This window comes from Pungitius pungitius, chromosome 21 (assembly GCF_949316345.1).
Source record: "Pungitius pungitius chromosome 21, fPunPun2.1, whole genome shotgun sequence".
NCBI lineage: Eukaryota > Metazoa > Chordata > Actinopteri > Perciformes > Gasterosteidae > Pungitius > Pungitius pungitius.
The window spans coordinates 6,405,150-6,426,859 of record NC_084920.1 but is presented as its reverse complement, the minus strand read 5'-3'; the positions used below and the strand labels follow the sequence as shown (position 1 = coordinate 6,426,859).

At 43.6% G+C, this 21,710-nt stretch overlaps 5 protein-coding genes across 8 annotated transcripts in view; 4 read left to right on the top strand and 1 right to left on the bottom strand.

The window, feature by feature from the left end:
- The window catches only part of LOC119212506 (disintegrin and metalloproteinase domain-containing protein 12-like), a 61,812-nt gene extending 58,513 nt beyond the window's left edge, over positions 1 to 3,299 (top strand). The window contains exons 22-23 of one of the 2 annotated variants that reach the window (XM_037462961.2): positions 1,555 to 1,715; positions 1,816 to 3,299. In XM_037462961.2, coding sequence (XP_037318858.2) covers positions 1,555 to 1,715; positions 1,816 to 1,885 — 231 coding nt within the window. In that variant the 3' untranslated portion in view covers positions 1,886 to 3,299. Of the gene's footprint in view, positions 1 to 1,551; positions 1,716 to 1,815 lie in introns of both variants that reach the window. The other variant, XM_037462959.2, reaches the window with a different exon arrangement.
- A 515-nt stretch (positions 3,300 to 3,814) lies between these two features.
- Positions 3,815 to 10,115, top strand: dhx32a (DEAH (Asp-Glu-Ala-His) box polypeptide 32a). 2 transcript variants are annotated; one of them, XM_037462962.2, is made up of 11 exons: positions 3,815 to 4,893; positions 5,569 to 5,762; positions 5,899 to 6,271; positions 6,364 to 6,594; positions 6,688 to 6,781; positions 6,970 to 7,119; positions 7,756 to 7,947; positions 8,169 to 8,309; positions 9,015 to 9,205; positions 9,297 to 9,487; positions 9,699 to 10,115. In XM_037462962.2, the coding sequence occupies exons 1-11, from the start codon at positions 4,651 to 4,653 to the stop codon at positions 9,895 to 9,897; spliced, it is 2,199 nt and encodes a 732-aa protein (XP_037318859.1). In that variant the 5' UTR covers positions 3,815 to 4,650; the 3' UTR covers positions 9,898 to 10,115. The 2 variants fall into 2 exon arrangements, with proteins under 2 accessions (XP_037318859.1, XP_037318860.1); XM_037462963.2 differs by lacking the exon at positions 7,756 to 7,947.
- Positions 10,116 to 10,416: 301 nt separating this feature from the next.
- On the bottom strand, positions 10,417 to 13,076 carry bccip (BRCA2 and CDKN1A interacting protein). The gene is made up of 7 exons (XM_037462968.2): positions 12,872 to 13,076; positions 12,360 to 12,434; positions 12,190 to 12,270; positions 12,020 to 12,106; positions 11,750 to 11,937; positions 11,375 to 11,540; positions 10,417 to 11,138 (listed from the first exon to the last, which is right to left on the bottom strand). The coding sequence occupies exons 1-7, from the start codon at positions 13,010 to 13,012 to the stop codon at positions 10,968 to 10,970; spliced, it is 909 nt and encodes a 302-aa protein (XP_037318865.1). The 5' UTR covers positions 13,013 to 13,076; the 3' UTR covers positions 10,417 to 10,967.
- A 214-nt stretch (positions 13,077 to 13,290) lies between these two features.
- uros (uroporphyrinogen III synthase) lies at positions 13,291 to 16,117 on the top strand. Of its 2 annotated transcripts, none has more exons than XM_037462966.2 (10): positions 13,291 to 13,439; positions 13,942 to 14,025; positions 14,135 to 14,218; positions 14,294 to 14,390; positions 14,544 to 14,618; positions 14,983 to 15,057; positions 15,160 to 15,243; positions 15,386 to 15,471; positions 15,555 to 15,653; positions 15,743 to 16,117. In XM_037462966.2, exons 2-10 carry the CDS (start codon positions 13,963 to 13,965, stop codon positions 15,887 to 15,889), a joined length of 810 nt encoding a protein of 269 aa, XP_037318863.2. In that variant the 5' UTR covers positions 13,291 to 13,439; positions 13,942 to 13,962; the 3' UTR covers positions 15,890 to 16,117. The 2 variants fall into 2 exon arrangements, with proteins under 2 accessions (XP_037318863.2, XP_037318864.2); XM_037462967.2 differs by lacking the exon at positions 13,291 to 13,439 and adding an exon at positions 13,446 to 13,759.
- Positions 16,118 to 16,258: 141 nt separating this feature from the next.
- mmp21 (matrix metallopeptidase 21) lies at positions 16,259 to 20,591 on the top strand. Its single transcript, XM_037462964.2, has 7 exons — positions 16,259 to 16,649; positions 16,734 to 17,610; positions 17,718 to 17,857; positions 17,948 to 18,089; positions 18,201 to 18,458; positions 18,549 to 18,721; positions 19,670 to 20,591. The coding sequence occupies exons 1-7, from the start codon at positions 16,497 to 16,499 to the stop codon at positions 19,973 to 19,975; spliced, it is 2,049 nt and encodes a 682-aa protein (XP_037318861.2). The 5' UTR covers positions 16,259 to 16,496; the 3' UTR covers positions 19,976 to 20,591.
- The last annotated feature ends 1,119 nt before the right edge of the window (positions 20,592 to 21,710 follow it).

Sequence of the window (21,710 nt, the reverse complement as noted above, 5' to 3'; positions counted from 1 at the left end):
ATGTCACCGTAACCCTGTGGAACTATTGTGCGATCTTTTATATTTTCGGAAAAGGTTTTTCATGATAAATCAGAACAACACAGGTGGAAAGTTATCACCGATTAACTCGTTGCAGCCCTGAAAGAAAGAAAAAATAAATAGCAATGAGGATGAAATATCAGCAATGAGTCCCAGCCTTTACGGGCAGCAGGTAAAATGAGGTCAAAGACATGCCGCAGTGTCACGCTAATTATAGTGGCATCAAACCAGGAATGACATTCCAGTCTTCACACAGGGTTCACACAGGATCACTGGATTCAAAACACAACTGTGTTCTGGAGGGACTACTTGTTGCAACATTAAGTGATGGGATAGATCGACATTCCATAAAGAGCCTGACACAATAAATATCCAACAGCGGGGGAGATTCATTTGTTACTGCAGTGAAAACAAGAAAAGAAAAAGGCGAAAGATAAAAAAAAATAGACTCAAATAAAAAGACACAGCATGACTATAAACAGGATATACACCTTTCACTTATACAGATATCTCCACAATATGATTCCTTCAAGATTGATGGATAAGTGCGTTTTCATATTTTTGTAGTGCTGTGCTAAATTACGTTTGACTATTTATTAGGGACCGGGGGCATCACGAGTCATCATAACAACTTGTACACTTGTATGTGTCTGTGAGCTTTGCTTCAGAGCAGTAAATGAGACATTTCCAGAAGGAGCTCAACGTAGTTTCACTGAGGTTGTTCCCCGTCTTACACCTGTATAACAGGTGCAGTGCAGCAGCTCTTGGCGCCGTTTCCACACTTAGGGAAGTCAATTTCCCCCCTCTCGGCTGCTCCGATTTAATGTCAAAGTGTGAAACGGAAAGCTGTTGGCAGCAGAATTCACCGGCAGTATCTATTCGGCAGCTGTTTGGCAGCTCCAAGGCGCTGACGGAGTCTTCCATGTTCATCCCAGAGAAGGAGCTCTTTGCTGGGAGGCGGTGGGGGGCGCGCAAGCACTGACCAATGGAAGAGTTTAGTTCTGTTAAATATCCTTTTATGCCAAATCACCTTGACCGGGCACGCTCTTTTTAGTTTGGCTGCATCACACTTTAATACCATTTGGTATTCAATACTTTTAGGATGCAACTCCAATTGGCTCATTGTATGACGGTACCCAGCTGTCAATGAGATGAATTAGTAGCAGAACTTTGAATAGTGCAGAACGTCGTCATACTTGAACCTCAAGGACGCAAAGGAGAGACTTATCCTCCTTTTTGTGTTTTGTGAATAAATGGTTGGAATCTGATTCCATGGTTGTTTCTCTCCTTTCCTTTGTGATGTTTGAAGGGTTTCTCTGCAAGCAGGAAGACAAATAGGGGGGAAGGATGAGAATGGAGACCAGATGGGGGCTGGGTAGCAGGCTTTTGTCGTGATCTCAGTCTCTGATTCAAACCACGTGACTCTTCCTCTCATGGCAAGTTGAGAGGAAGAGGAGGACGCTGCCGAGCAGCCCCGAGCTGTGAGTGCCACCTGGTGGAGATTCTCAGTTGTTATTTCCATGTGTCTGCCAGGAGTTGGAGAAGCCCAGTCCTCCTCAGAAACCCCTTCCTGCCGATCCGAGGATCTCGCATCTGGTTCGGAGTTCCTCTGTGGTCCAGAGGCCCTCTTCTGTTTGTGGCCCCGCACAGACACCAGGTGTGCCCAGACCCGCGCGCCCTGTCCCAGACGCCAACAGGTGCGTTCCGACCGTCTCTATGGTTCAGGTCAAAAAAATAACACAGAAGCCGGTATCACTTACTGAAACATAACTTGCTTCACTCTTCTCCCTTCTCTAGACCCGGTCCCAAGCAACCACCAACGCTACCAAAGCCTTGCATCATTGCCAACGTCAAATACAGCAGCTGAGAGGACGAGGGACGGGAGGGACCATGTTGTGGCGACACACTACAAGAATTTGCACTATGAAAACTATGAAAACCTTAAAATGTGGCGGCTTCTTTGTGCATCAGGAGATCTGCCGTGTCCCTTTGGTGCTCCTTTCTGGTGCTACGAGTCGGTGCTCAGGTACATGTAAAGTATTTATATTCTGTATTTATTGCCATGCAGTATCTTGTCTCCTACACGGTAGCAACTCGCTTGCGTCAGTTTGACCATTTTCTCTACGCCTCATCGACGGTGACGGTGACAGGAGGTTAAAACGTTTTCTAAAAAGCCAACTTGTGAAATTCTGTTGGCAGACCATATGAAACGTGTTTTAATGAAGGGAACCCTTTACATGATGCTTTTTGTTCTGTATATTACAGGAGGGAGGGAGTGTGGGGGTGGGGGCGAAGAGTGTTGTGCAATGACAGATGAGAACAACACTTGTTGTTCATGTGGAACTCAATGTTTATTAAAGGGGTAGGGAGAAAATAAAAAGTTGTGTTACTGCAACAGTTCTGCAATGGGAGAAGGGGGGGGACTCGAGTCTGTTCCCTCTGCATTTGTATTTCGGGTAACCAGTCGATTTGGAAAATGTCACCAACTTTCCATAACAAGACCCAAGAGGCTCAGTTAAGGGATCTTGGTTCTGAGGTATGGGCTCGACATGGATCCAGGAAGCGTTGATTTGTCGGAGGCAGAGCGGATGTCTCTGCTGAAAGGTCATGCGTGTTTCGGAGCCTTTCCTTGTGTGCCTCTCTAAGCCGATGGGCTCTGTGTGAAACCCGGTGAATGAATCCCAGAGGACTTCCTCGGAGCTGTGGTCACGCAGGCGTCATGGAGGCATGTGATCAGCCCGTGTCAGGCTGAACTGTTCATGTGTGGCTCGATATGTTTGACAAGGACACATTTCTGCCACTGAAATGAAGTGTTGTCATTTTCAATTATTTTTAACTTGAATGAAGTTTTTTAAAGCCGATATACCCGATCCTACATTGCTTTGTACTTGTGGTAATTGAAAATGTTTGCATATACATTCACACTGCGCAACTTTTCCTTTAAGCACAGCTCTCGTTCACAAATGTGTAGGCTAAAAGGTGGCTTTGAATTTTTGTTACTTTTGATACAATTATCTTTTTAATAATGCACTAGATTTACATGCAGTGCTTTGTTTACTTTGCTTTTTCAATGCTATGTGTGTTCATGTAATAATATACATTATTTGAGTCCTGTCACCTGACTGTATGTTATTACCACATGTTTCTTTTATGTTGTGTTACAGGTGAACACATATCCATGGAGAATGCTTTTTTTTTTTAAATATAATGATTGTTTGATACATCATATGTAAAGAAAACACTTAAGTGTCTGGTGTTTTAGTAAAAACGTTTTGCAAACACTTTTATTATCAATCTTTGTGCTTTTTTTTTCCAAAGCAAGAAAAATCTATTATTGAGAAACAACAGTATTTCTATATAAAAGCTCTTAGAAAACAGCCCAGATGCACACAAACAAGGGCAACTTTACTCCTCACTTTAAACTGATTTATAAGAAACTAGACTTTCATACTGTATCCAAATGTAAAGCCGCAATGTTCAGTGTCCACAAAAGCTACGCTTTCTGTCAAAATCCTCCAGTATCTAACAGCAATTTAACATTTTGCAGCAGTCTTTTTGGATTGAAAGATTTGAAATAGCTTGATGACTATCTAACACAGACATGTGGGGCTTATCTTAACTGTCTGAGTCAAGAGCCATTTGCTGAGGCCTTTGTGAGGGGTACAAATAGTAAAACAATAGAATATAAATATCGACACCTACTAAATCTAGGTTGCTGTGTTAAATGCTTAACATTTGGTCTGATTGTTAACATATCCATTTATTCTTAGTAATTATCAGAGATGTTTACAGACTCTGGAGTTGAGACATTTAGTCTGGTTTAATGGTTAAGATAAATTTATGATCACAACTCCTCCTTGTGGAGAAGCTTGAAGCCTGCAGCATATGAATGGATGAATAAGTATCACCAGTCACATCTAAAAAAAAGTCATGAATTACAACAGCGCTTAATGTTTAATCATAGTCCATTTTAACAACAAAAAGTTCACTGCCCTAAATTGTTGTATCCATCATTATTTGTGTTATTCCCGTAAAATTACTTGATCCTACTATACGGTCTCATATTTAAAAAATGTTCAAATAGTAGTAATTCTGAAGAGGAAACACTGAAAACTGGTAAATGCCTTTTATTTAAGCTGCAGAAAGGGGCTTACACACAAACTAGAACCTTCTGGTCTCTGTAGATTATATTGCACACTATTTAATACGCATTTAACAAACGTGTAAACATAAAAGGGGATATTTTGATTTGATATTAGCGTCACAGTCCTTGCCACTTGGCCCGTGCTCATTTTGGGATAATCAGGAGATTATGACGGCGGGCATTGCTTGTTCAGTATTGAATGTGAAGCCCTGAGCAAATCAAAACACGTGCTCAGCCACACCGGAGAGAAATTACGCACCGGGTGCGCACTGCGAGCCGGACAGCCTCCACCAGAACAACCAGAAACTCTGAACAGCTTTATGAATATAGTTTTAGCAATTAACCGAGCAAGACCCTCATGTATTGTACGATTCGTCCAAGTTAACGAAACGGATTCTCTTTTTAATCGTTCCGAGGGAAATCCGAAATGGAGCCGTAGATGGAGTGGTAGGAAACCCGTGAATCTGTGAGCTCTCCCTGTATGTATCATGTCTGATGAAAGAATTTGCCCGGAAAGTGAGGAATGTGCCGCGGAGGACCCGTTTGGCTTCGGGGATGAGCTGGAGTTAAATCCATTCGATGGCTTGCCATTTTCCTCCCGTTACTACAAGCTGCTAAAAGAGAGGCAGGCTCTGTCCGTGTGGAAGGTCAGGTGCGAGTTCCAAGAGGCTCTGCTTAACAACCAACTGGTTGTTGTGTCCGGGACAGCGAACACTGGGAGGAGCACGCAGGTAAGACGCGCGGTCACTAACACGCACGTTTTAGGAGCGAAGGTAGGAAGGAAGGAGAGAAGGTCTGAGGAGGCGATCGACGTGTCACGTGCACTCTGATACGGAGTGAAAGTGAATCTCATTTCAACTCTCAATCCTCTGCTCAAGGACATTTTGAATTCCTTCAGTCTGGGCCAAAATACCAAGCATACCTGACTGTGTGTGACTTGAATTAGAGACCTACTTGCCTTAATTTGATTAAAAAACCAAGTTGTTTACTGCCCAGCATTGTCATCTTTATCTTCTCAACAGTAACATCTTTTGATTCCTTTTTGGTGTGGATTTTATTTCATTCTCTCGCTATTGACATGTATGGAGATCGCCGCATTGTGCGAGCTTGTGTGAACAGGCTGCCCAGCTCAGCGGATGCTGTTGTGCTGCTGTCATGGCTGTCCGAGCTCCAGGCGGACAGTGGAGCTTCACAAAAGCTCCAGCAGGGATTTAAGGGCACCTCCTGCTGCTGCTGGGAGTCCTGATCCGCTGGAGCCGCCCCATGCTGCCAAAGCAATTTTGCATTATTAGCCATAATACAGTAGCTCATGTCCATGTTTGTTTTGTAATGAAAACGGATGCTCTCCACTTTCCGCTGAGTGTCTGTGAATCAGAAAAAACAAGTTGAGAGATGTTCTCTTTCAGATCCCTCAGTGGTCTGCCGAGTTCTGCCTCTCTGCCAAGTACCGGCACGGCATGGTCGTGTGCACGCAGAGCATCGGGCAGAGCGCCGTGGATCTGGCCTTGCGCGTGGCCGACGAAATGGACGTCAACATAGGCCACGAGGTGGGCTACACCATCCCTCTGGAGAACTGCTGCTCCGCGGACACTATCCTGAGGTCTGTTGACTGAGCTGTCAGGACGTCTTATTTCACAGCCAGCCCTCAAACCTGCAAACTCATCCAGTCTGCTACCTGTCGTCTAGTTTTGGTTTTGTAGTAGCCACTAACTCCTCTGATGACTTTGCCCGCTCAGGTACTGCACCGACCACATGCTGCTGCGAGAGATGATGTCGGACCCTTTTTTGGAGCACTACGGGGTCGTCGTCATCGACCAGGCCCACGAAAGGACAGTCAGCACGGACATACTGCTGGGTCTCCTAAAGGACATCCTGCTGCAGAGGTCTGGGCTCAGAGTGGTGATCCTCGCCGTCCCGCCCGCGACCGACAAGCTGGTGAGCCACTACGACGGCGTCCCGCTCATCAGGCTGGAGGCCTTGTCGCCCGCTGAGGACGTCCACAGCGACAGCGGCAACAAGGACTACTTCTTCTCCGCGCTGAGACTGGTGCTGGAGATCCACCGAACCAAAGAGGAGGGAGATGTTGTCGTGTTTTTGGCCTCCGCCGACGTAAGAGAGATTGCCGCAACGTTTTAAGGAGCGATTTGACGGGGCCCAAAGGTGGTTGAGCATGTGTTCTCTGCTTGCCATATGTCGCGCAGGAGGTCCATTGTGCCCACAGCATCCTGCAGAGAGAAGGCACCAGGCTGGGAGCCGAGCTCGGCCGGATGGTTCCTCTGGTGCTGTGCCCCCGGCGGGGAGGGCTACCGCCTGAGCCACCGGGCTCCAGGAAGTCCAGGAGGGTTTTCCTCTCTACCAAACACGGGGAGGACATGTGGTGGGCCACAGAGTCGGTCAACTTTGTCATCGACACAGGAGTCCAGAAGAAGATGGTTTGCTTTTTTTGCCATCAAATCATATTTGCTTTAAATGAGTAATATGGAAATATATCTTTTTTAATTGGCATGTGGTTGGATCTTTTCTAGGTGTACAATCCAAGAATAAGAGCTAACTCAGAGGTTCTTCAACCCATCAGTCAATATCAGGCAGACGTACGCAGGCGGCTCTCTGGACCAACAGGTGTGTTTGACCATCTTCTACAGCTGGGCAATGCTTGAACCAATTTGAGTTGTTAAATATTATCAGACGCAGAGCTGGTAATCTCTCTCTCTCTCTCTCCCTCTTGGGATATTTACTATACTATATCATATAACTTCATGTAAAACTATAATTAAGTGGCCATTTTCCCTTCTGAATTAATTTCCTAGGCAAATGTTTCTGCCTGTATCAAGAAGACGGACAGCTTCCTGCAGAGAACCCCGCACAGATTTTGGAGTCCAACATTACTCCAACAGTCCTTTTCCTAAAAAGGATGGAGATAGCCGGCCTGGGACAGTGTGATTTCATAGAGAGACCAGGTGATGCGGCCTGCTAGTGGACATTGCATTTTATACCGACGGTGCTGGTTCCCACAGACAAATCGTTCTTCCACCCTCAAATGCAGAAGGGGGGTGGGTGGGTGGGTGGGTGTTTGCTAGCTACAGGAAGCACAAATGAATTTGCTCTGTGTAGCTCTTTGGGACCAGTCATCCATGATTTAGCTGAGCTGACAGGACTCTGCTACTAACTATTGTCTGAGGTCTAACCACCCCTAACATGAACAGAACAGAGTAAAAGAGGCCAGCTCATTAACGGTTATACAACAGCACCAGACATGTACAATGAAGAGGATGGTCTGGCCAAACGTACTGTAATATTGTCATTCTATTGCAGACTGAAAAGAACTCTGGTTGCATCAAGGTCTATGAGAAAATGATAGTAATTTTCAATTGATTTACTTCATCAGTAACTACAATACATGGTATTTGGTTTTTAGCAGCTGCCCTGGTGTCCATTTTGGATACTACCATTGAGATCCTTGAGGCATTTTCAAATTCCTCTTAAAGCAGCATTTAAGTACGAGTAATGCCCCCAAGACAACACACAGCTTGGAACACTTTGATTTATGCATCTGCTGTCATGTCAAGCCGAAGCCTTTTTGTTCCTGGTTGCAGATCCTGAGGGTCTCATGCAGGCGCTGGAGGAGCTTGATTACCTCGCAGCTTTAGACAATGATGGCAACTTGTCTGAGATTGGCATCATCATGTCTGAGATCCCCCTGGACCCTCAGATGGCCAAAGCGCTGCTGGCATCTTGCGAGTTTGACTGCGTGAGCGAGATGTTGACAATCGCAGCAATGCTTACAGGTACCACATGCTCCAGCCTCCACTCGGAACGAGATGTTTTCCTAATGAGTGAAGATCCTTGTCGGTTTGCAGATTAGCCAGATGGTACTCGTCGTAGTAGCTCATCTGCAGGTGTACGAAGCTGCGGTCCCCCACCCCCTGACACAGAACCAGATGGTCTTTGGCAAGAGTGGCTCAGTCTCTCTTGATGATGATGAGCTCATTGTGTGGTTGTCTTTTAGCCACGAGCTGCTTCCTGGAGCCACCTGCTGGTAGGGGCCACGAGGCGGTCCAGTGTCACAGGAAGTTCCAGCACCCTGAAGGCGATCACTTCACCCTCATCAACATCTACAATGCCTTCAAACGAAGCCAGAGAGAACAATGTAGGACACAGTTGGTGGACAAAATCAATCTGCTCTCACTGAAGTATCATGTTTTCAAGTATGCTGCGGTATAGCGGAACACAATTCATACACCAAGGCAGAAATGGCTTTATATTTCCTTTTTACATTTACATTTTGAATTTGAATCAGAAGATTCTAATAGCAAATTTGAGAACGTACAAAAACAAAAAAACATTCACTCTGTGGTTCAGCTTTGGGAAAATGACACATTAATATGTATGAGACTGTAAATTTAACATTTCTAGGTTTTAAATGTACTCATTTAGGGGGCTTTTACTTCACAAAGCGTGTTTAAGTAAATCATGTTGCCCGATTATATTAAAATTTACCATCATCTGTAACCACTATTTCAATCCAGTCACATTTGTTCGTAGTCTGCAATTTTAAAGATGAACATGTACTTTGATCAAATGAAATACTTTATTTGAGCTGACCTTTTTATCCAAAGCAACTAAGCTAATAAGTGCATTCAACCACTTACACAACCCTAAAAAGTAATTAAGAAAAAATAAAGAATTGTGTAAGTGCAATAACTGGGTGGTCAACTGCAAGTGGTACAAAAAGAGTGAAATTATTTTTGCTACATTTTAGTTTTTTGATTTTACTCTATGGGCAAGGATGCAGTCATTTTTAGATCCATCCTGACTTTCCAAGATCCCACTTCACCACAATATGTTTCCTCAGACTTCACTGCTGAAAAGTGGTGCCAGGACTATTTCCTTGATCATTCCGCCCTGAAGGAAGCAGAGGCCATTAGATCAGAGTTGACCGACACCCTGAACAGGATCGAGCTTCCAATCTCCGAGCCGTTCTTTGGAACCAAAACCAACACCCACAACGTCAAAAGAGCTCTGCTGGCTGGTTTCTTCATGCAGGTGTGTGGAAACTAAATGTCAATATTGAGGAAGCTGACAGTAAATCTACGGTACTGACTTTTGCTGTGTTGTTTAAAAAATGTATTCTTAGATTGCACGAGACGTGGACGGATCCGGAAACTACTTCATTCTGACACACAAGCACATGGCTCAGGTGCATCCCCTGTCTGGCTACGGGCCTCAGTCACACAAGCTGGGGCTGCCAGAGTGGGTCGTTTTCCACGAGTACACCCTGTCCCAAAACAACTGCATGAGAACAGTCTCTGAAATCTCTCCCCAAGTGTAAGCATGAACCTTTTTTTTTTTTTTCACCTCTTTTCAAACACATTATTCAATTATCATGGATTGTTTTTTACGTGCACACTGGTGTGACAAATTTTGATTGTTATTGCAATAAAATTCTGTTTTTGTCAGTGTTTTTTTTTTTTATATAAAGGAAGCATCAACAATCACTTTCTCCATTTCAAAATGTAATTTCTGTTTGTCACTTTAGGTACATTCAAATGGCTCCCATGTACTTCTTCTACAATCTGCCTCCCAGTGAAAGTAAAGACATACTACAAGACATGTTGGACCCAGAAGGATCCAGAAATTGTCAAGACGGGAAACAAGAGGCCTCTACAATCGGCGGCGAAGTCGACGTCGGCTGCGCAGTGGTGTCCCAGTCCTACGATAGATGTGTGATTCAATGATCTTTCATCCATTGTTTTTAGATGTTTAAAAACAATACCAACCAGGGTCTGTAATATTAAGTTATTACACTGGTAGTGGTCACATGTACACGATGGGTGACTCATGGGAGGACGGTATGTCCCAAACTATAAGTCACGAGTCAAACAATGTTAATCATGGTCCTATATATACTCACGTCATGACATGTCATCTGCAGGATTTCTTGAATCCGAGTAAGTTTTGTGTGCAGTTTTATATTCTCTATCCTCCCTTTTCAACACTGTCTGCGAATGTAAGCAGCGCGACACCCTTTAGCATTTGAAGGAGCAGCAGATGGATGTCGTCAGTTGCTGTACTTTAACGGGAGAAAAACATTCCAAACGTCTTATGCAGGTTTAATGAAGTGGTTTGATAGATTGCATGTACAAGCTGCTGGAGGATACTTAATTTCATCTGGTTTCTTACAGAGCTGGCAACACAGCATTCTTTTCAAGTTAATGTATGTGTTGAAATTCAGCCACATTAAGAAAGCAAATGAGTCAAGATTTGTGCTTTTATTAGAGAAAAGAGATTCCAGAGGTTTATAGAAAATGCTCCAGAAAGGCACAACTCCAAGATTTAAAAGTGATTTAATCTAATTGGTATGTGGAAATTGGCAGCGGATCTGGGTCCTCTTTCAATTGGGCACAATTATAGAGCTTTACCACTCAGTAATTCAATCGCAAATGGCATTTTTCCACCAGCTGAGGTTTGACAAGATAAATCTCATCGGTTGGCATTAACATAAGATATTAAATTCTCTCGTTAACAAAAGGCTTAACTTAAGGGCTGTATTTCTATTCACATGATACAACAATTGCATGTTTCTGCAGTATGACTGAGCAGGGTATATTAAAGTGATCCAGGAATTTGTAAGAACAGTTTCTCTAAAATGTATTTTATAAAAGTCCCTGCACAGCATGTACTAAATGTAAGATTTATAATACTTGCACAATTGAAGCTGATGCTACCAAAATATTTTCTTCTCCGGTCTCTTAGAGAGTATAGTGAACCATTTCCGTGTGCACGGACGTCAGTTTATTGGTTTAGTTCACACAGTTAGATATTCTGTGAGTTTGGTCATGATGGCAGGCATTCTGTCTGCTGGAATCAGCATCACTGTCCTGAAAGGTTTCATGGGTACATCTTCGAATGACCACCTGCCGCTCAAACAGGTGTCTGTCTCTTCCTGGACCGAGTAGTGGAACTTCAAGATGGCTTGCTGTAAGGAAAATACCGCCGATGATTAAATCCTTTTAATATCTAAGCCTGAACACAAACCAGCTACTGTTTTTTCTTCTTAGAAAAACTTTTAAATATGGTTCAACAGCCGAAGGACCATTAGACAGAAATACAATATTTATTAAAACTGTATTATCCAAACACAAAATGCAAAGTTTTCTTTGCATATTATTGAAGGTTAAGTAAGTTTGCATTGGTTCATTGGCTTGTATTTACCTCATAGAAGAATTCCTCCTCTGCATTGACAAACATGTATTCATCTTTGGGAGCTCCTCCTCTGGCTGGAACACTCTTTGCCTCTTTGCAGGTTTTGCTGATCATAAGACAATAGTGACACTTCTCACTGGGCTTGTTTGTCCTCTGAGCATCAGCTAATTCTTCCCTGGAGGACAAAAAGATTCAGTTAATTTTTTCTGCACACAACTTTTTCAAAATACTGATTTAGTTTTGAAACCATAGGGGGGATTTATACGTTTCTACAGATACAGTTTGTCCAAAATGAAATGGTAGTTAACGCTTTACAAAAGTTTAATTTTTCCTTCACAAGGTGCCATCATGTCAAGTGTCCATTCAAGACAGAGAGGAACTCACTGGAGTTGTTTGTGCAGTGGCAGGGCGATCTGCGGGGGCACGTTGATGAAGCGCTCACTCACAAGCAGCCCAACGGGCTTGCTGGCGTCGTTGAGGATCTGCTCGAGCTGTTCCGTTACACTGTGGGTAGAGTTCTTCTCGCACTGATCCACGACCAGCTCCTTCAACTCTTCCACACATTGCACATCCTGCGGACAGCATAAATTACATTAAATGAGTTCATTTTCTAAATGGTCAGATCCCTCAATAGGCAACTAATGTGTGCGTTACCTTTCTCTCGGTCAGGTTGAGCAAAGTGATGAAGCCAAATACTTCATCTGGATCGTCATCATCGCTGTCATCTGGCACCTCAGCTTGCTGGAGCAAAAACAAGGGACAAGTAAACTCACATTACAGATGAAAAATCCCCCAGGACAATGTGAGCTGAGGATAAAACTCACCTTGATGACACTTCCAACGTGATTCTGTTGAATGATGAGATCTGTCATCTCTGAAGTGTTTACATGGGCCTTCAGGAAGAGCTGCATACAAAAACAACAGAAGTGAGGCCATGCTTACAACATATAACATAGGAGCGTGAGAAATAAAACACACACATATGGTCTCAGACCTGTTGTAAGAGTCTCTTGACACCGTTGAAGTCGTTGACCGAGATGGTGTGGGCTTCAAAGTCAACCATGACCTCCTGATGGCAAAACAATAACAAAGCAGGGAGTAATGTCAGTTAACAACGGGAAAAGCCTGCGTGTGGAAAAAGTATTGATTTAAGTACTTCGGTTACACTACTTTAGTTGCTTGTTTGATTAATCATCGAATGAATGAGTGATTTTAGTTTCAAGTAACATTAGTAGTAGTGGCATTTTATGACACGCACTGTAAAATCCTTTACTACGTTAGCCATAAGTGACGTCAAGTAGCATTACCTTTATTCCTTACAGCAGTTTGTCCGTGTTATTAATACTACGTCAATGTCCTAATCCTTGTTTTCAGCGACAGTATGTAATACTAATGTACCGTCTTACCGTAGCCGAAAGCTGAGTTGGCTAACGTTAGCTAACTAGCTGGCTAGCTAGCAAGGCCATGCATGGAATATACGTTCAATGAATCGTTTGTGCTTTTTACCTCGTTGATTTCCTCCTCTGATGCATCGCTGTCTTCCTCCCCGGAATCAGCATCAGCCTCCGACTTGTCATCGGAGCTGTTTTCACTTTCCTCGGGATTTTCAGCCAAACCTACTGCTCTTCTCTTAGCCGAAGAAGCCATGCTTACAAACAGCGAACACGAGTTTGAACCGAGTGGGCGGGGCTATTGCTAAAGTCCAGCTCACAGCGAGGTAGGAAACTGAGGGTCCGGGCCGCCATTGTGGCTCTAAATATACAGGACTTGCCTCTTGCCGTAGGAGCCTCAGAGCCGCAATGTTGCCTTGTTGCCCTTCGCGGAAATGGAATAAACCACTAGGGAAAAAGGGGACAGACGTTAATTTAAATATGCCTTAACGGCTGTGGTTCCGTTATGAACAGGGTAATTGCATTATATAGTTTATTAGTTTAGTTGTTATTTGTTGTAAAGAAATATAATGTTGCAGAAAAAACCTGATTTATTTTAAAGTTTGTGAAATGTTCAATGTAATATACCCCTTCTTGACCATGGCTGAAAGTCGTTATGTAGTCAGCGGTAGCGACAACTGAAGGTACATACATATCGTGTAATATTCTGTCCTTTTACCGTGTCTTTGGAATTCACATCGTTGTACTATACAAGCCCGATAGATTAACTACTTATTATCCCGACACTACACGGATAGGCTCTAATAAGCGGACGGTTACGAGTTAGCTAAACTGTCATCCAAAATGCCTTACCGATGTAAACAATAACAGAAGAAGACATAGCCACATTGTAGCTAATGCTACATATGTTATAAATGCATCAAAAGAGAATGTGTGACATGATTGGTTTTTATTTTCTCCACATCTACAGTCCCACAAACATGACTCAACGGTATTGTTATCGGTAGGTTGCATATGACAGTTTTAGGGTGTAGCTTAGCTCGCTGTGTCTTCACGCCCACCGTCCTCAGGCTTTTTGCAGTTTGCAGTGTCTAGCTTTGGCTGTTTTCTTTTTTTGACAGCAGAATTTATATTTCACCCTGGTTTAATCTGTTGTATTCTTCCCAATTCATTTCATCGACACAGCTTTTTAAAGGCCTTGCCGATATGCACGTGCTGCTTCTAAAAGAGCCTAGGGATGTCGAGTCTGGACCTGATCCTTACATCAAGGTGAATGCCCTTCTTCTTGCTGTATTCGCATATATATTTTCAGCAATGTCCCCACAACTTTGCATTTCCCAAATGATATCGACTGAAAGTTATTCTTTTGATTCCTCAGGACTTGGCAACACATGGCCATAAAGCAACCCTAATTCCTGTGCTGTCTTTTAAGTTTGTCTCATTAAACACATTGTCCGATAAGGTAAATTCTATTCCTATAGCTTTATTGAATTTTTGTATCATGTGTCTGTAGTTTGAGATGTCTTCCTTTTCCCAGCTTTTCCAACCAGAAAAGTATGGAGGTCTTGTATTTACCAGTCCGAGGGCAGTGGAGGCTGTAAAGATGTGCTTAGAAGCAGAAGAAAGGAGGGAAGGTGGGCACAAAGGAATCACCGTTTAAAATGTATATAACTGGACCCTGTACGTGACTGGTTTATCCTCTGAAAAGAAGCAGGTTGTGAATTATGTGTACTGTGTTTCTCGACTGCCAACTGAATTTTCAAACCCCTTATTTACTAATATTTTAGAATGGAACAGCTCCATTAAAGAGAAATGGAACAGCAGCTCCATCTATGTGGTTGGTAAAGCAACTGCTGCACTGGGTGAGTTATTGTCGCGTATGAAGCCCCTTTTCCCCTGATTGGTAAAAAATAACCCTTTTGTTATGTTAATTCTAATTGTAGCAGAGCGTGGCAGGCACTTGGTGCTCACGGAAGTGTGTGAGGTGTTGTTGCCACCCTCAGTCATTCGGAAATAGGTCGTACACAAGTGACAGTTTGCTGCAATGTGCAGCACCCGCCTGACGTGTGCTTTAACATCTTCCTTTTGCGACACTTGTTCTCTTTGTTGTCAGTTAGTTGTGTATTTAGTAATTAAGGCAGTTGGACTGAACTGAACTTAATCATTTGTTTTGTGTAATCATTTGATAACGTGTTGCTGATATCGGCCGTTGTTTTTCCTGCACAGTGGGGAATCTGGGTCTGAAGGCTTTGGGCGAGGACACGGGGACAGCAGATGTCCTATCACGTCTTATCATTGAACGTACGATATGACTTTATACGCCCGCATACTTCAGTTTAATGGGAATTTTACCATTTCTACGCTAACTAATATGACTTATTTCATTCTTTTTGTTTTTTATAGGAGAGGACACAAATATTCTACCCCTTTTTTTCCCCTGTGGCTCAATCAAAAGAGAAGTGTTGCCCACGGCTTTAAAGAGTAATGGTAAGCGTTCTCTTATATTGTGCCTGAAGATCTTAAGATTATGACTCAAGGTGATAAAAGTCCCACCGGGAATACAGCAATTATAAAAAATATAATTGCGCTACATTTATCACGGCGGGGATCTCGTTTTTTTGTTTTCCAGGAGTTCCCCTCGAGACGCTGACTGTCTATCAAACAGCTGAACATCCAGATCTGGAGAAAAATCTAAAGAACTATTTCACAGAGCAGGTACAGCAGCCCCACTCCTTCTGCATTTCTGCCTTTTCTGCCTTTTCTGCATGCAGAAAATTCTTCATCCATCCGTCTTGCAGGGCGCCCCGGCCAGCGTCGCTTTCTTCAGTCCATCGGGAGTGAAGTTTTGCTTAGAGGTGGTACGGAGGCTGTCGGGGGACCGGCTGACTCAGATAAAGGTGCAGCCTCCTCCACAAACACACACACACAAACGGCGCATGAGTCTTCGGTGCCACCGACGGGTCACTTGAACTTGTTTGTTTTCCAGTTTGCAGCCATAGGGCCTACTACACGAGACGCCATGGCGGCAGAAGGCCTGCGTGTCTGCTGCACTGCAGAGAAGCCAACAGCCGAACACCTGGCAGCAGCAATAGCCAAAGCTCTACAGCAACCCCCCACGGGCCGCAGCGCTTAAATCCATCCACTTCATTGTCTCCTTATTTGCCCTGACTATTTATACACATATATATATTGTCTTTTTCTGTTTTATTTTTACCAGATCGGCTTATTTGCACTGAGAAAAAAAAATCTTTTTCTTCCATAAGAACCTCAGAAATGAATGTGAATATAATTATAATATTTGTGGTGGGAAAGCTGGGTCAATGTAGCTCCGTTTTTTGAAAATAAATGTTAGTAAATGTGATTATGGAAGGTTTGGTTTGTGGTTATTCATTGTAAAACCCTCAAGTGTGCGTGAGTGTGTTTCCTGTTCAATACAGGTGTCATGGCTTTCCTAAACTGCCTTTGTCCAGATGAAAGTTAAAGCTTCAACCTCTTTCGACAGGCCAACAACAGTCCATTTAAAATCAGTGGAGCATGGATCACACAGCCATACAATTCAATGAAATGGAGCAGTTGGAGACCATAAAGACAGGTTTACTTTTCACACATAGCTGAGGAAAGTGGGATACCTCCAAAGAGTCGCACCTTTAGATGGGTGTAGCCAAGGTCTGGATCAGCCTATAAAGCCCTGTAGCTTCTTAGTTACTGATACATAGTTACCTGAACAAGCCAACGCCACGATGCTGACTTCTATCCAGCGGATGATTTTCCTTTTTTGGACCAGCATTTGCTCAGCCGATGCAGAGAAGCTTTTCCACAGCCGGGATCATTCCGATGTGCAGACCCTTATTCCTCACCAAGCGGAGGTTATAACAAACAAATACACAGCGGAGGTAAACATCTTAGTTACTCTCCCGAATTAGACATTGTATGATTGTTTGTTATACTCAAAGAATGTAACCCGTGTCTCGTTTTAGTTATTTCTCTCTAGATATGGATTCATTAAGCCGGTGAACTGGGAGGATGTCCAGTTTGAAGACACTGACACGCCGGTTCACGCCGACTTCCTGGACGACCTTGGAGACGTGATCCAGGAAGGAACATTGCATCGGTCGAGGGATGCTCCGCGGGATGCCGATCCCCACGACCCCAACAGCAGAGAGTTCATCTCAGCTCTTAAAGAGTTTCAGAGAGTATCGGGTCTGCCTGCCACAGGTGTGTTTGATGAGGTCACCAAGGTGGCAATGAACAAACCCAGGTGCGGAGTCCCTGACAAGGAGATCGGCCTGGACGCCCCTGTGGCACCCGAAGAGGACAGCGCCTTGGACGCCCGTGGCAGCGGAAGCGAGCCTTGGACAGAGTCGGACCCATTAAGCGATGTAATCGACGAGAGTTCTTCTTTTGGTGCCCCTGAAACCTTTGAAGACGACGTATTAGTTGCTAGCGACGCAGAACGCGGTCTCGCCAGCATTTCCAACGACACCAGGGCCAATCACACCGACGAAGTCGACTCATACGATCCCTATTTGAATAACACGTCTGCAAACAGCTCACACGTGGTCAACGGCCGCCAGAGCCCAGCGGTGCGACGCAGGAAACGCCACCTCGCCGCGCTCGTTTCCAAAAACAGGAGCAGGAGAGATCTGAGGGAAACCGGTTACATGGCCTTTTCCAAGCGGGTGTTGAAATGGAGGCTGATGGGCGAAGGGTACAGCAGTCAGCTGTCCGTTGAAGAACAGAGGTACATCTTCAGACTGGCCTTCAGGATGTGGAGCGAGGTGTCTCCCCTGGAGTTTGTGGAGGATACTCGTTCTGCATTAGAGGATATTGACATCAAGCTGGGCTTTGGCACAGGTAGGTCCGCATGTCTTTACAGCTGGACGATTTAATTGTTTTATATACAAATACTTGTAAATTCATAGAGAAAGTTGTGCATTTCCCTCTCTTTCTTTGTCAAACAGGAAGGCATCTGGGTTGCAACCAGAGGTTCGATGGCACTGGTCAAGAATTTGCCCACGCCTGGTTCCTGGGTGATATACACTTTGATGACGACGAACATTTCACCACTCCCAATGCAGGAAGTGGTATCAGTCTACTCAAAGTAAGAACAATGAAGCAAGTCATCTGAAGTTTGAATGGGAAAAAAGAAAAACAATAATAATAATAAAAATAAAAATGTCCTATCTGTTAGGTAGCAGTCCATGAGATCGGCCATGTTCTGGGTCTCCCCCACATCTACAGAGCTGGCTCCATAATGCAGCCCAGTTATCTGCCTCAGGAGTCGGGCTTCGAGATGGACTGGATGGACAGGAAGGCCGTGCAGCACCTCTACGGTACGCAGTTACAGCACCATCTAGTGGATACGTACAAGACAGACATAGTCTCAGTTTTATTTACATCCTTAACCAAAATGTTTTTTACAATGGGCTCATGTATGACCTCAGGTGGCTGTAAGGGTCGTTTCAACACAGCATTTGACTGGATCAGAAAGGAGAAGACGCCCTACGGGGAGGTGGTCATCCGCTTTAACACCTATTTCATGAGGAACGGCTGGTACTGGCTGTACGAGAACAGAAATAACCGAACGCGCTTCGGAGATCCAGTCATCCTGCAGGCTGGCTGGCGTGGGATTCCCAGTGACGGAGTGGATGCGTATGTGCATGTGTGGTCCCGAAAAAGGGATGCTGTTTACTTCTTCAAAGGTAGGCCCCAAAACAGCTGTATAAACCACTAGGGTCATTATTTTCGTAGCATACTACTCACTCAAAGATGTCTTTGAATGTTGTGTGCAGGGGCTCGGTTCTGGAGGTACGACAGTGAGAACGATCAGGCGTTCAAACAGGACCCCGAAGGGCACCGCTATCCGAGGTTAATCTCCGAGGGTTTCCCGGGGGTGTTCGCTCCCATTGACACCGCTTTCTATGATAGGAGGGACTCTCACATCTACTTCTTCAAAAACACTCTTGTAAGAATGGAATCCTTATTAATTCATAATAATTACACGATAACTGTTGGTTTGTCACAACCATTTGTTTGTCTTGTAGAGTTGTGTGTTAATACAAATGAAGAGACAATATTTTGTTGGAAATAGCCATGGTGTCACAGACAATAAGGCACCAGAAAAGCCCCATGTGTTGTTTTGGTTTTTGGTAATATGTTTTTTTATAAATTTGTCCGACAATATCAACTGAGGCGAGTCTTGCAATATTAGAAAGGGTGTAAACACCACAAAGATTGGATTTTATATCAATTATGGAAAACTACGCAATATCTGCTGATATCACAATAGTCTGCCACAATATGGTTTTAATCCTATTCCATTACACAAATAATCAGTTACATCTGGATTTGCTCACAGTAAGCAAGAACTAATTGAATTACTGAGCTCTTTTGGAAGCACATCTTAGATATGATGAAATGCATCATTTTGTCAATTTGCATCTATGATATTTTATTGTCGATTGATAAATTGATGAATGCATTGGTACACACTCAATTTCTGTCTCACCATTAATGACTTCGTGGGCCTGAATTATAAAATTATCCTTGTTCAAAATCCAAATAAGTCTTTTTTTAAAATTAATTCCTAAAGTTGCATTCAATCAGCCTAAAATTACAACAGCATCGGACTGCCTGTTGCATGTTATTAAGCTGGCATGTAATGTCGGCTGTGTACAGCCGGGGACAAGAAGACAACGCAGTACAAACATAATACACTAAGCATTAAATATGTATACATAAGCAACCGTCTTGGCGAGCCCAAAGCCCAAGCTACGTCATTGTTTCTCAGCATGATGAGGAAACGTATTCATGCAAACAAACCCGCTTACACCTCCCCTGTGATTTGTTTGTGTGTTGTAATTGAATTGATTTTGACATAAGAGGGGAAAAAAACAATTATCTGTTCAAACAGGTGTACGCCTTCGACGTGGAAGCCAACAGATTGGCGAGAGGCTTCCCCAAAAACATCAGAGACGTTTTCCCTCCAGTGGTGAGCGGAGACCATCCAGATGGCAGCATCGATGCATCGTACTTCTCCTACACCCACAACGCCGTCTTCCTCCTCAAGGGCACGCGCTTCTGGCAGGTGTTGGGGAGCCGCGATCGCTGGCGCCGGCCCTCTCTCCCGCGAAATGGCCTGCTGCCACACAAGGAGGTGGATCAGCACTGGTTCGACATCTGCAACGTTCATCCCACTGCGCTCAAATTAACCCGCTGAGTTTGCTGAAGCAGATATTTTCGAGACCCTTACTGATGTTTGCTGATAAGAACAGATTTGACATGTTGTCAAATGTGTGGAGATATCCTCTACTTAATTTTTTTTAAAATCTATTTAATATTTTAAAGACCAAAACAGCTGAATATGTCTGTTGGCTTACTATGAGGTGTTTTATCAGAGGTTCCAAATGCATAATGGCATGAAAACTATCCTGACGCACCTCTTTGGATTAAGTTATGTATAGCATTAGTGATAATATACTTATTTATGGAGTGCCCCCACAACCCAACCCCAGATATGATGTGGAAGAGAGATAATTTACTTATTTTATTATTCTCACACCGGAAAAATAGCAAATGGCACACTAGCAACAAATAAAGGGCACGTTTGTGCAAAAACATATGCAATAATTTCAAAGCTCATAATGCAAATATATATTGAGACATACAGAGGGCCCATATCTTTTGAAGAAAGATGTTTAAAACTATCTGTCCTTCTATGTGTGTATAAAAATGGAAATTTATGCAGAGGACTGAGAGTGGTTCCTTGGTAAACGTAAAGATGGTAGCTGCCTGCAGGAAAGAATATCACATACATATATACACTTCATCAATTAAAACCTGGAGGCAATGGAAACAAGAGAATGTGTTTCTTTGAATCCCGTCTTGTTTTGAAAGATACGGTTAAAAATGATTACACTATCATTACAAAAAAGACATTATTGAAATTAAGATTGAAGGAAAAATGATTGAAAAAGCCACTCACTTACTTAATTCTGTTACATTTTGGAGTAATCATTTGAGGTACGGAGCAGAGGAACAGACATCGATTCTGTAATCAATATGTTACTTGAACACGCTTATTAATTCTGCTCATCTTTGGAGATTAAGCTCCTGGTGGGCTCCAGATAACTAGTATTGTGCTCCAGGCGCTTCATAGGCTATATTAATAAATTGAAGTAGAAATCAATTATAAGCACAGGAACAAAATGTCATGGTAAGTGGGGCTACAGAGACGGATGTCATGAGATGATTGGATTGCTTGTGCACGAGCAGAATGTTTTTTTTTGTGAAGGCATTAACGGCGAACACACACGTACCCTTGTACATCTTTTTCTGTGCGTGTCATGCCCAGATGATGTTCCTTTTGAGTAACTAAAGACCACTGGGTATCATGTCATTTTGTTGATACACTATTTTCTGGTAAATGATCCCTCACCGAGAAGAAACATCCCGTAACACAGCGTAAAATCCTGTCTGTTTGACTTTAACATCTGTCTTTGTTGCTGCAGTACTAACAAACTCATTTTGAATCCAGTGCATGAGATGATCTGCCACGGTGGAGTTTTTTTATTTTTTTTCATCCCACTATGAAGCTCCATACATCTCGCGCTCCCCTGGTGTTCCCCACACTGAGAAATCCTCAATACACACCGTTATGCACACATGTGAGTCCCCAGCTGCCGTAGTGTGCACCGCTCAATGATCTGTTCCTTTTAGCACTCACAGTGCTGCTATTGAAGCTCCCGTCCCTGCACCCTGGGCCTCTTTGGATGCGACTGAGATAAATGAGATCAGTCATGCTGATGGAGCCTGAGCTGCCGCAGCCTAAGAGAGAGACGCTAAAAAACCTGTGTCAAGGCACAGGAATCCACGTGGGAGGCCCTTCGACAACAAGAGAATGGGGCCCGACGGCCATTTGTTTATGAGAAACAAAACCCATGTAAACTCTCGCC

What these genes read in the sequence shown, in the direction of transcription:
- bccip (XM_037462968.2), bottom strand. Translation starts at nt 13,012, where the DNA reads ATGGCTTCTTCGGCTAAGAGAAGAGCAGTAGGTTTGGCTGAAAATCCC. An exon ending in CAGAGGAGGAAATCAACGAG is followed by an intron (nt 12,435 to 12,871) that starts GTAAAAAGCACA and finishes TTTTGCCATCAG; the next exon opens with GAGGTCATGGTTGACTTTGA. An exon ending in CCACTGCACAAACAACTCCA is followed by an intron (nt 11,541 to 11,749) that starts GTGAGTTCCTCT and finishes TTTGTCCTCCAG; the next exon opens with GGAAGAATTAGCTGATGCTC.
- mmp21 (XM_037462964.2), top strand. Translation starts at nt 16,497, where the DNA reads ATGCTGACTTCTATCCAGCGGATGATTTTCCTTTTTTGGACCAGCATT. An exon ending in CAAGCTGGGCTTTGGCACAG is followed by an intron (nt 17,611 to 17,717) that starts GTAGGTCCGCAT and finishes TTTGTCAAACAG; the next exon opens with GAAGGCATCTGGGTTGCAAC. An exon ending in GGCCGTGCAGCACCTCTACG is followed by an intron (nt 18,090 to 18,200) that starts GTACGCAGTTAC and finishes GTATGACCTCAG; the next exon opens with GTGGCTGTAAGGGTCGTTTC.
- uros (XM_037462966.2), top strand. Translation starts at nt 13,963, where the DNA reads ATGCACGTGCTGCTTCTAAAAGAGCCTAGGGATGTCGAGTCTGGACCT. An exon ending in TAAACACATTGTCCGATAAG is followed by an intron (nt 14,219 to 14,293) that starts GTAAATTCTATT and finishes TCCTTTTCCCAG; the next exon opens with CTTTTCCAACCAGAAAAGTA. An exon ending in AGAACTATTTCACAGAGCAG is followed by an intron (nt 15,472 to 15,554) that starts GTACAGCAGCCC and finishes TCCGTCTTGCAG; the next exon opens with GGCGCCCCGGCCAGCGTCGC.
- dhx32a (XM_037462962.2), top strand. Translation starts at nt 4,651, where the DNA reads ATGTCTGATGAAAGAATTTGCCCGGAAAGTGAGGAATGTGCCGCGGAG. An exon ending in AATCGCAGCAATGCTTACAG is followed by an intron (nt 7,948 to 8,168) that starts GTACCACATGCT and finishes GTTGTCTTTTAG; the next exon opens with CCACGAGCTGCTTCCTGGAG. An exon ending in TCTGAAATCTCTCCCCAAGT is followed by an intron (nt 9,488 to 9,698) that starts GTAAGCATGAAC and finishes TTGTCACTTTAG; the next exon opens with GTACATTCAAATGGCTCCCA.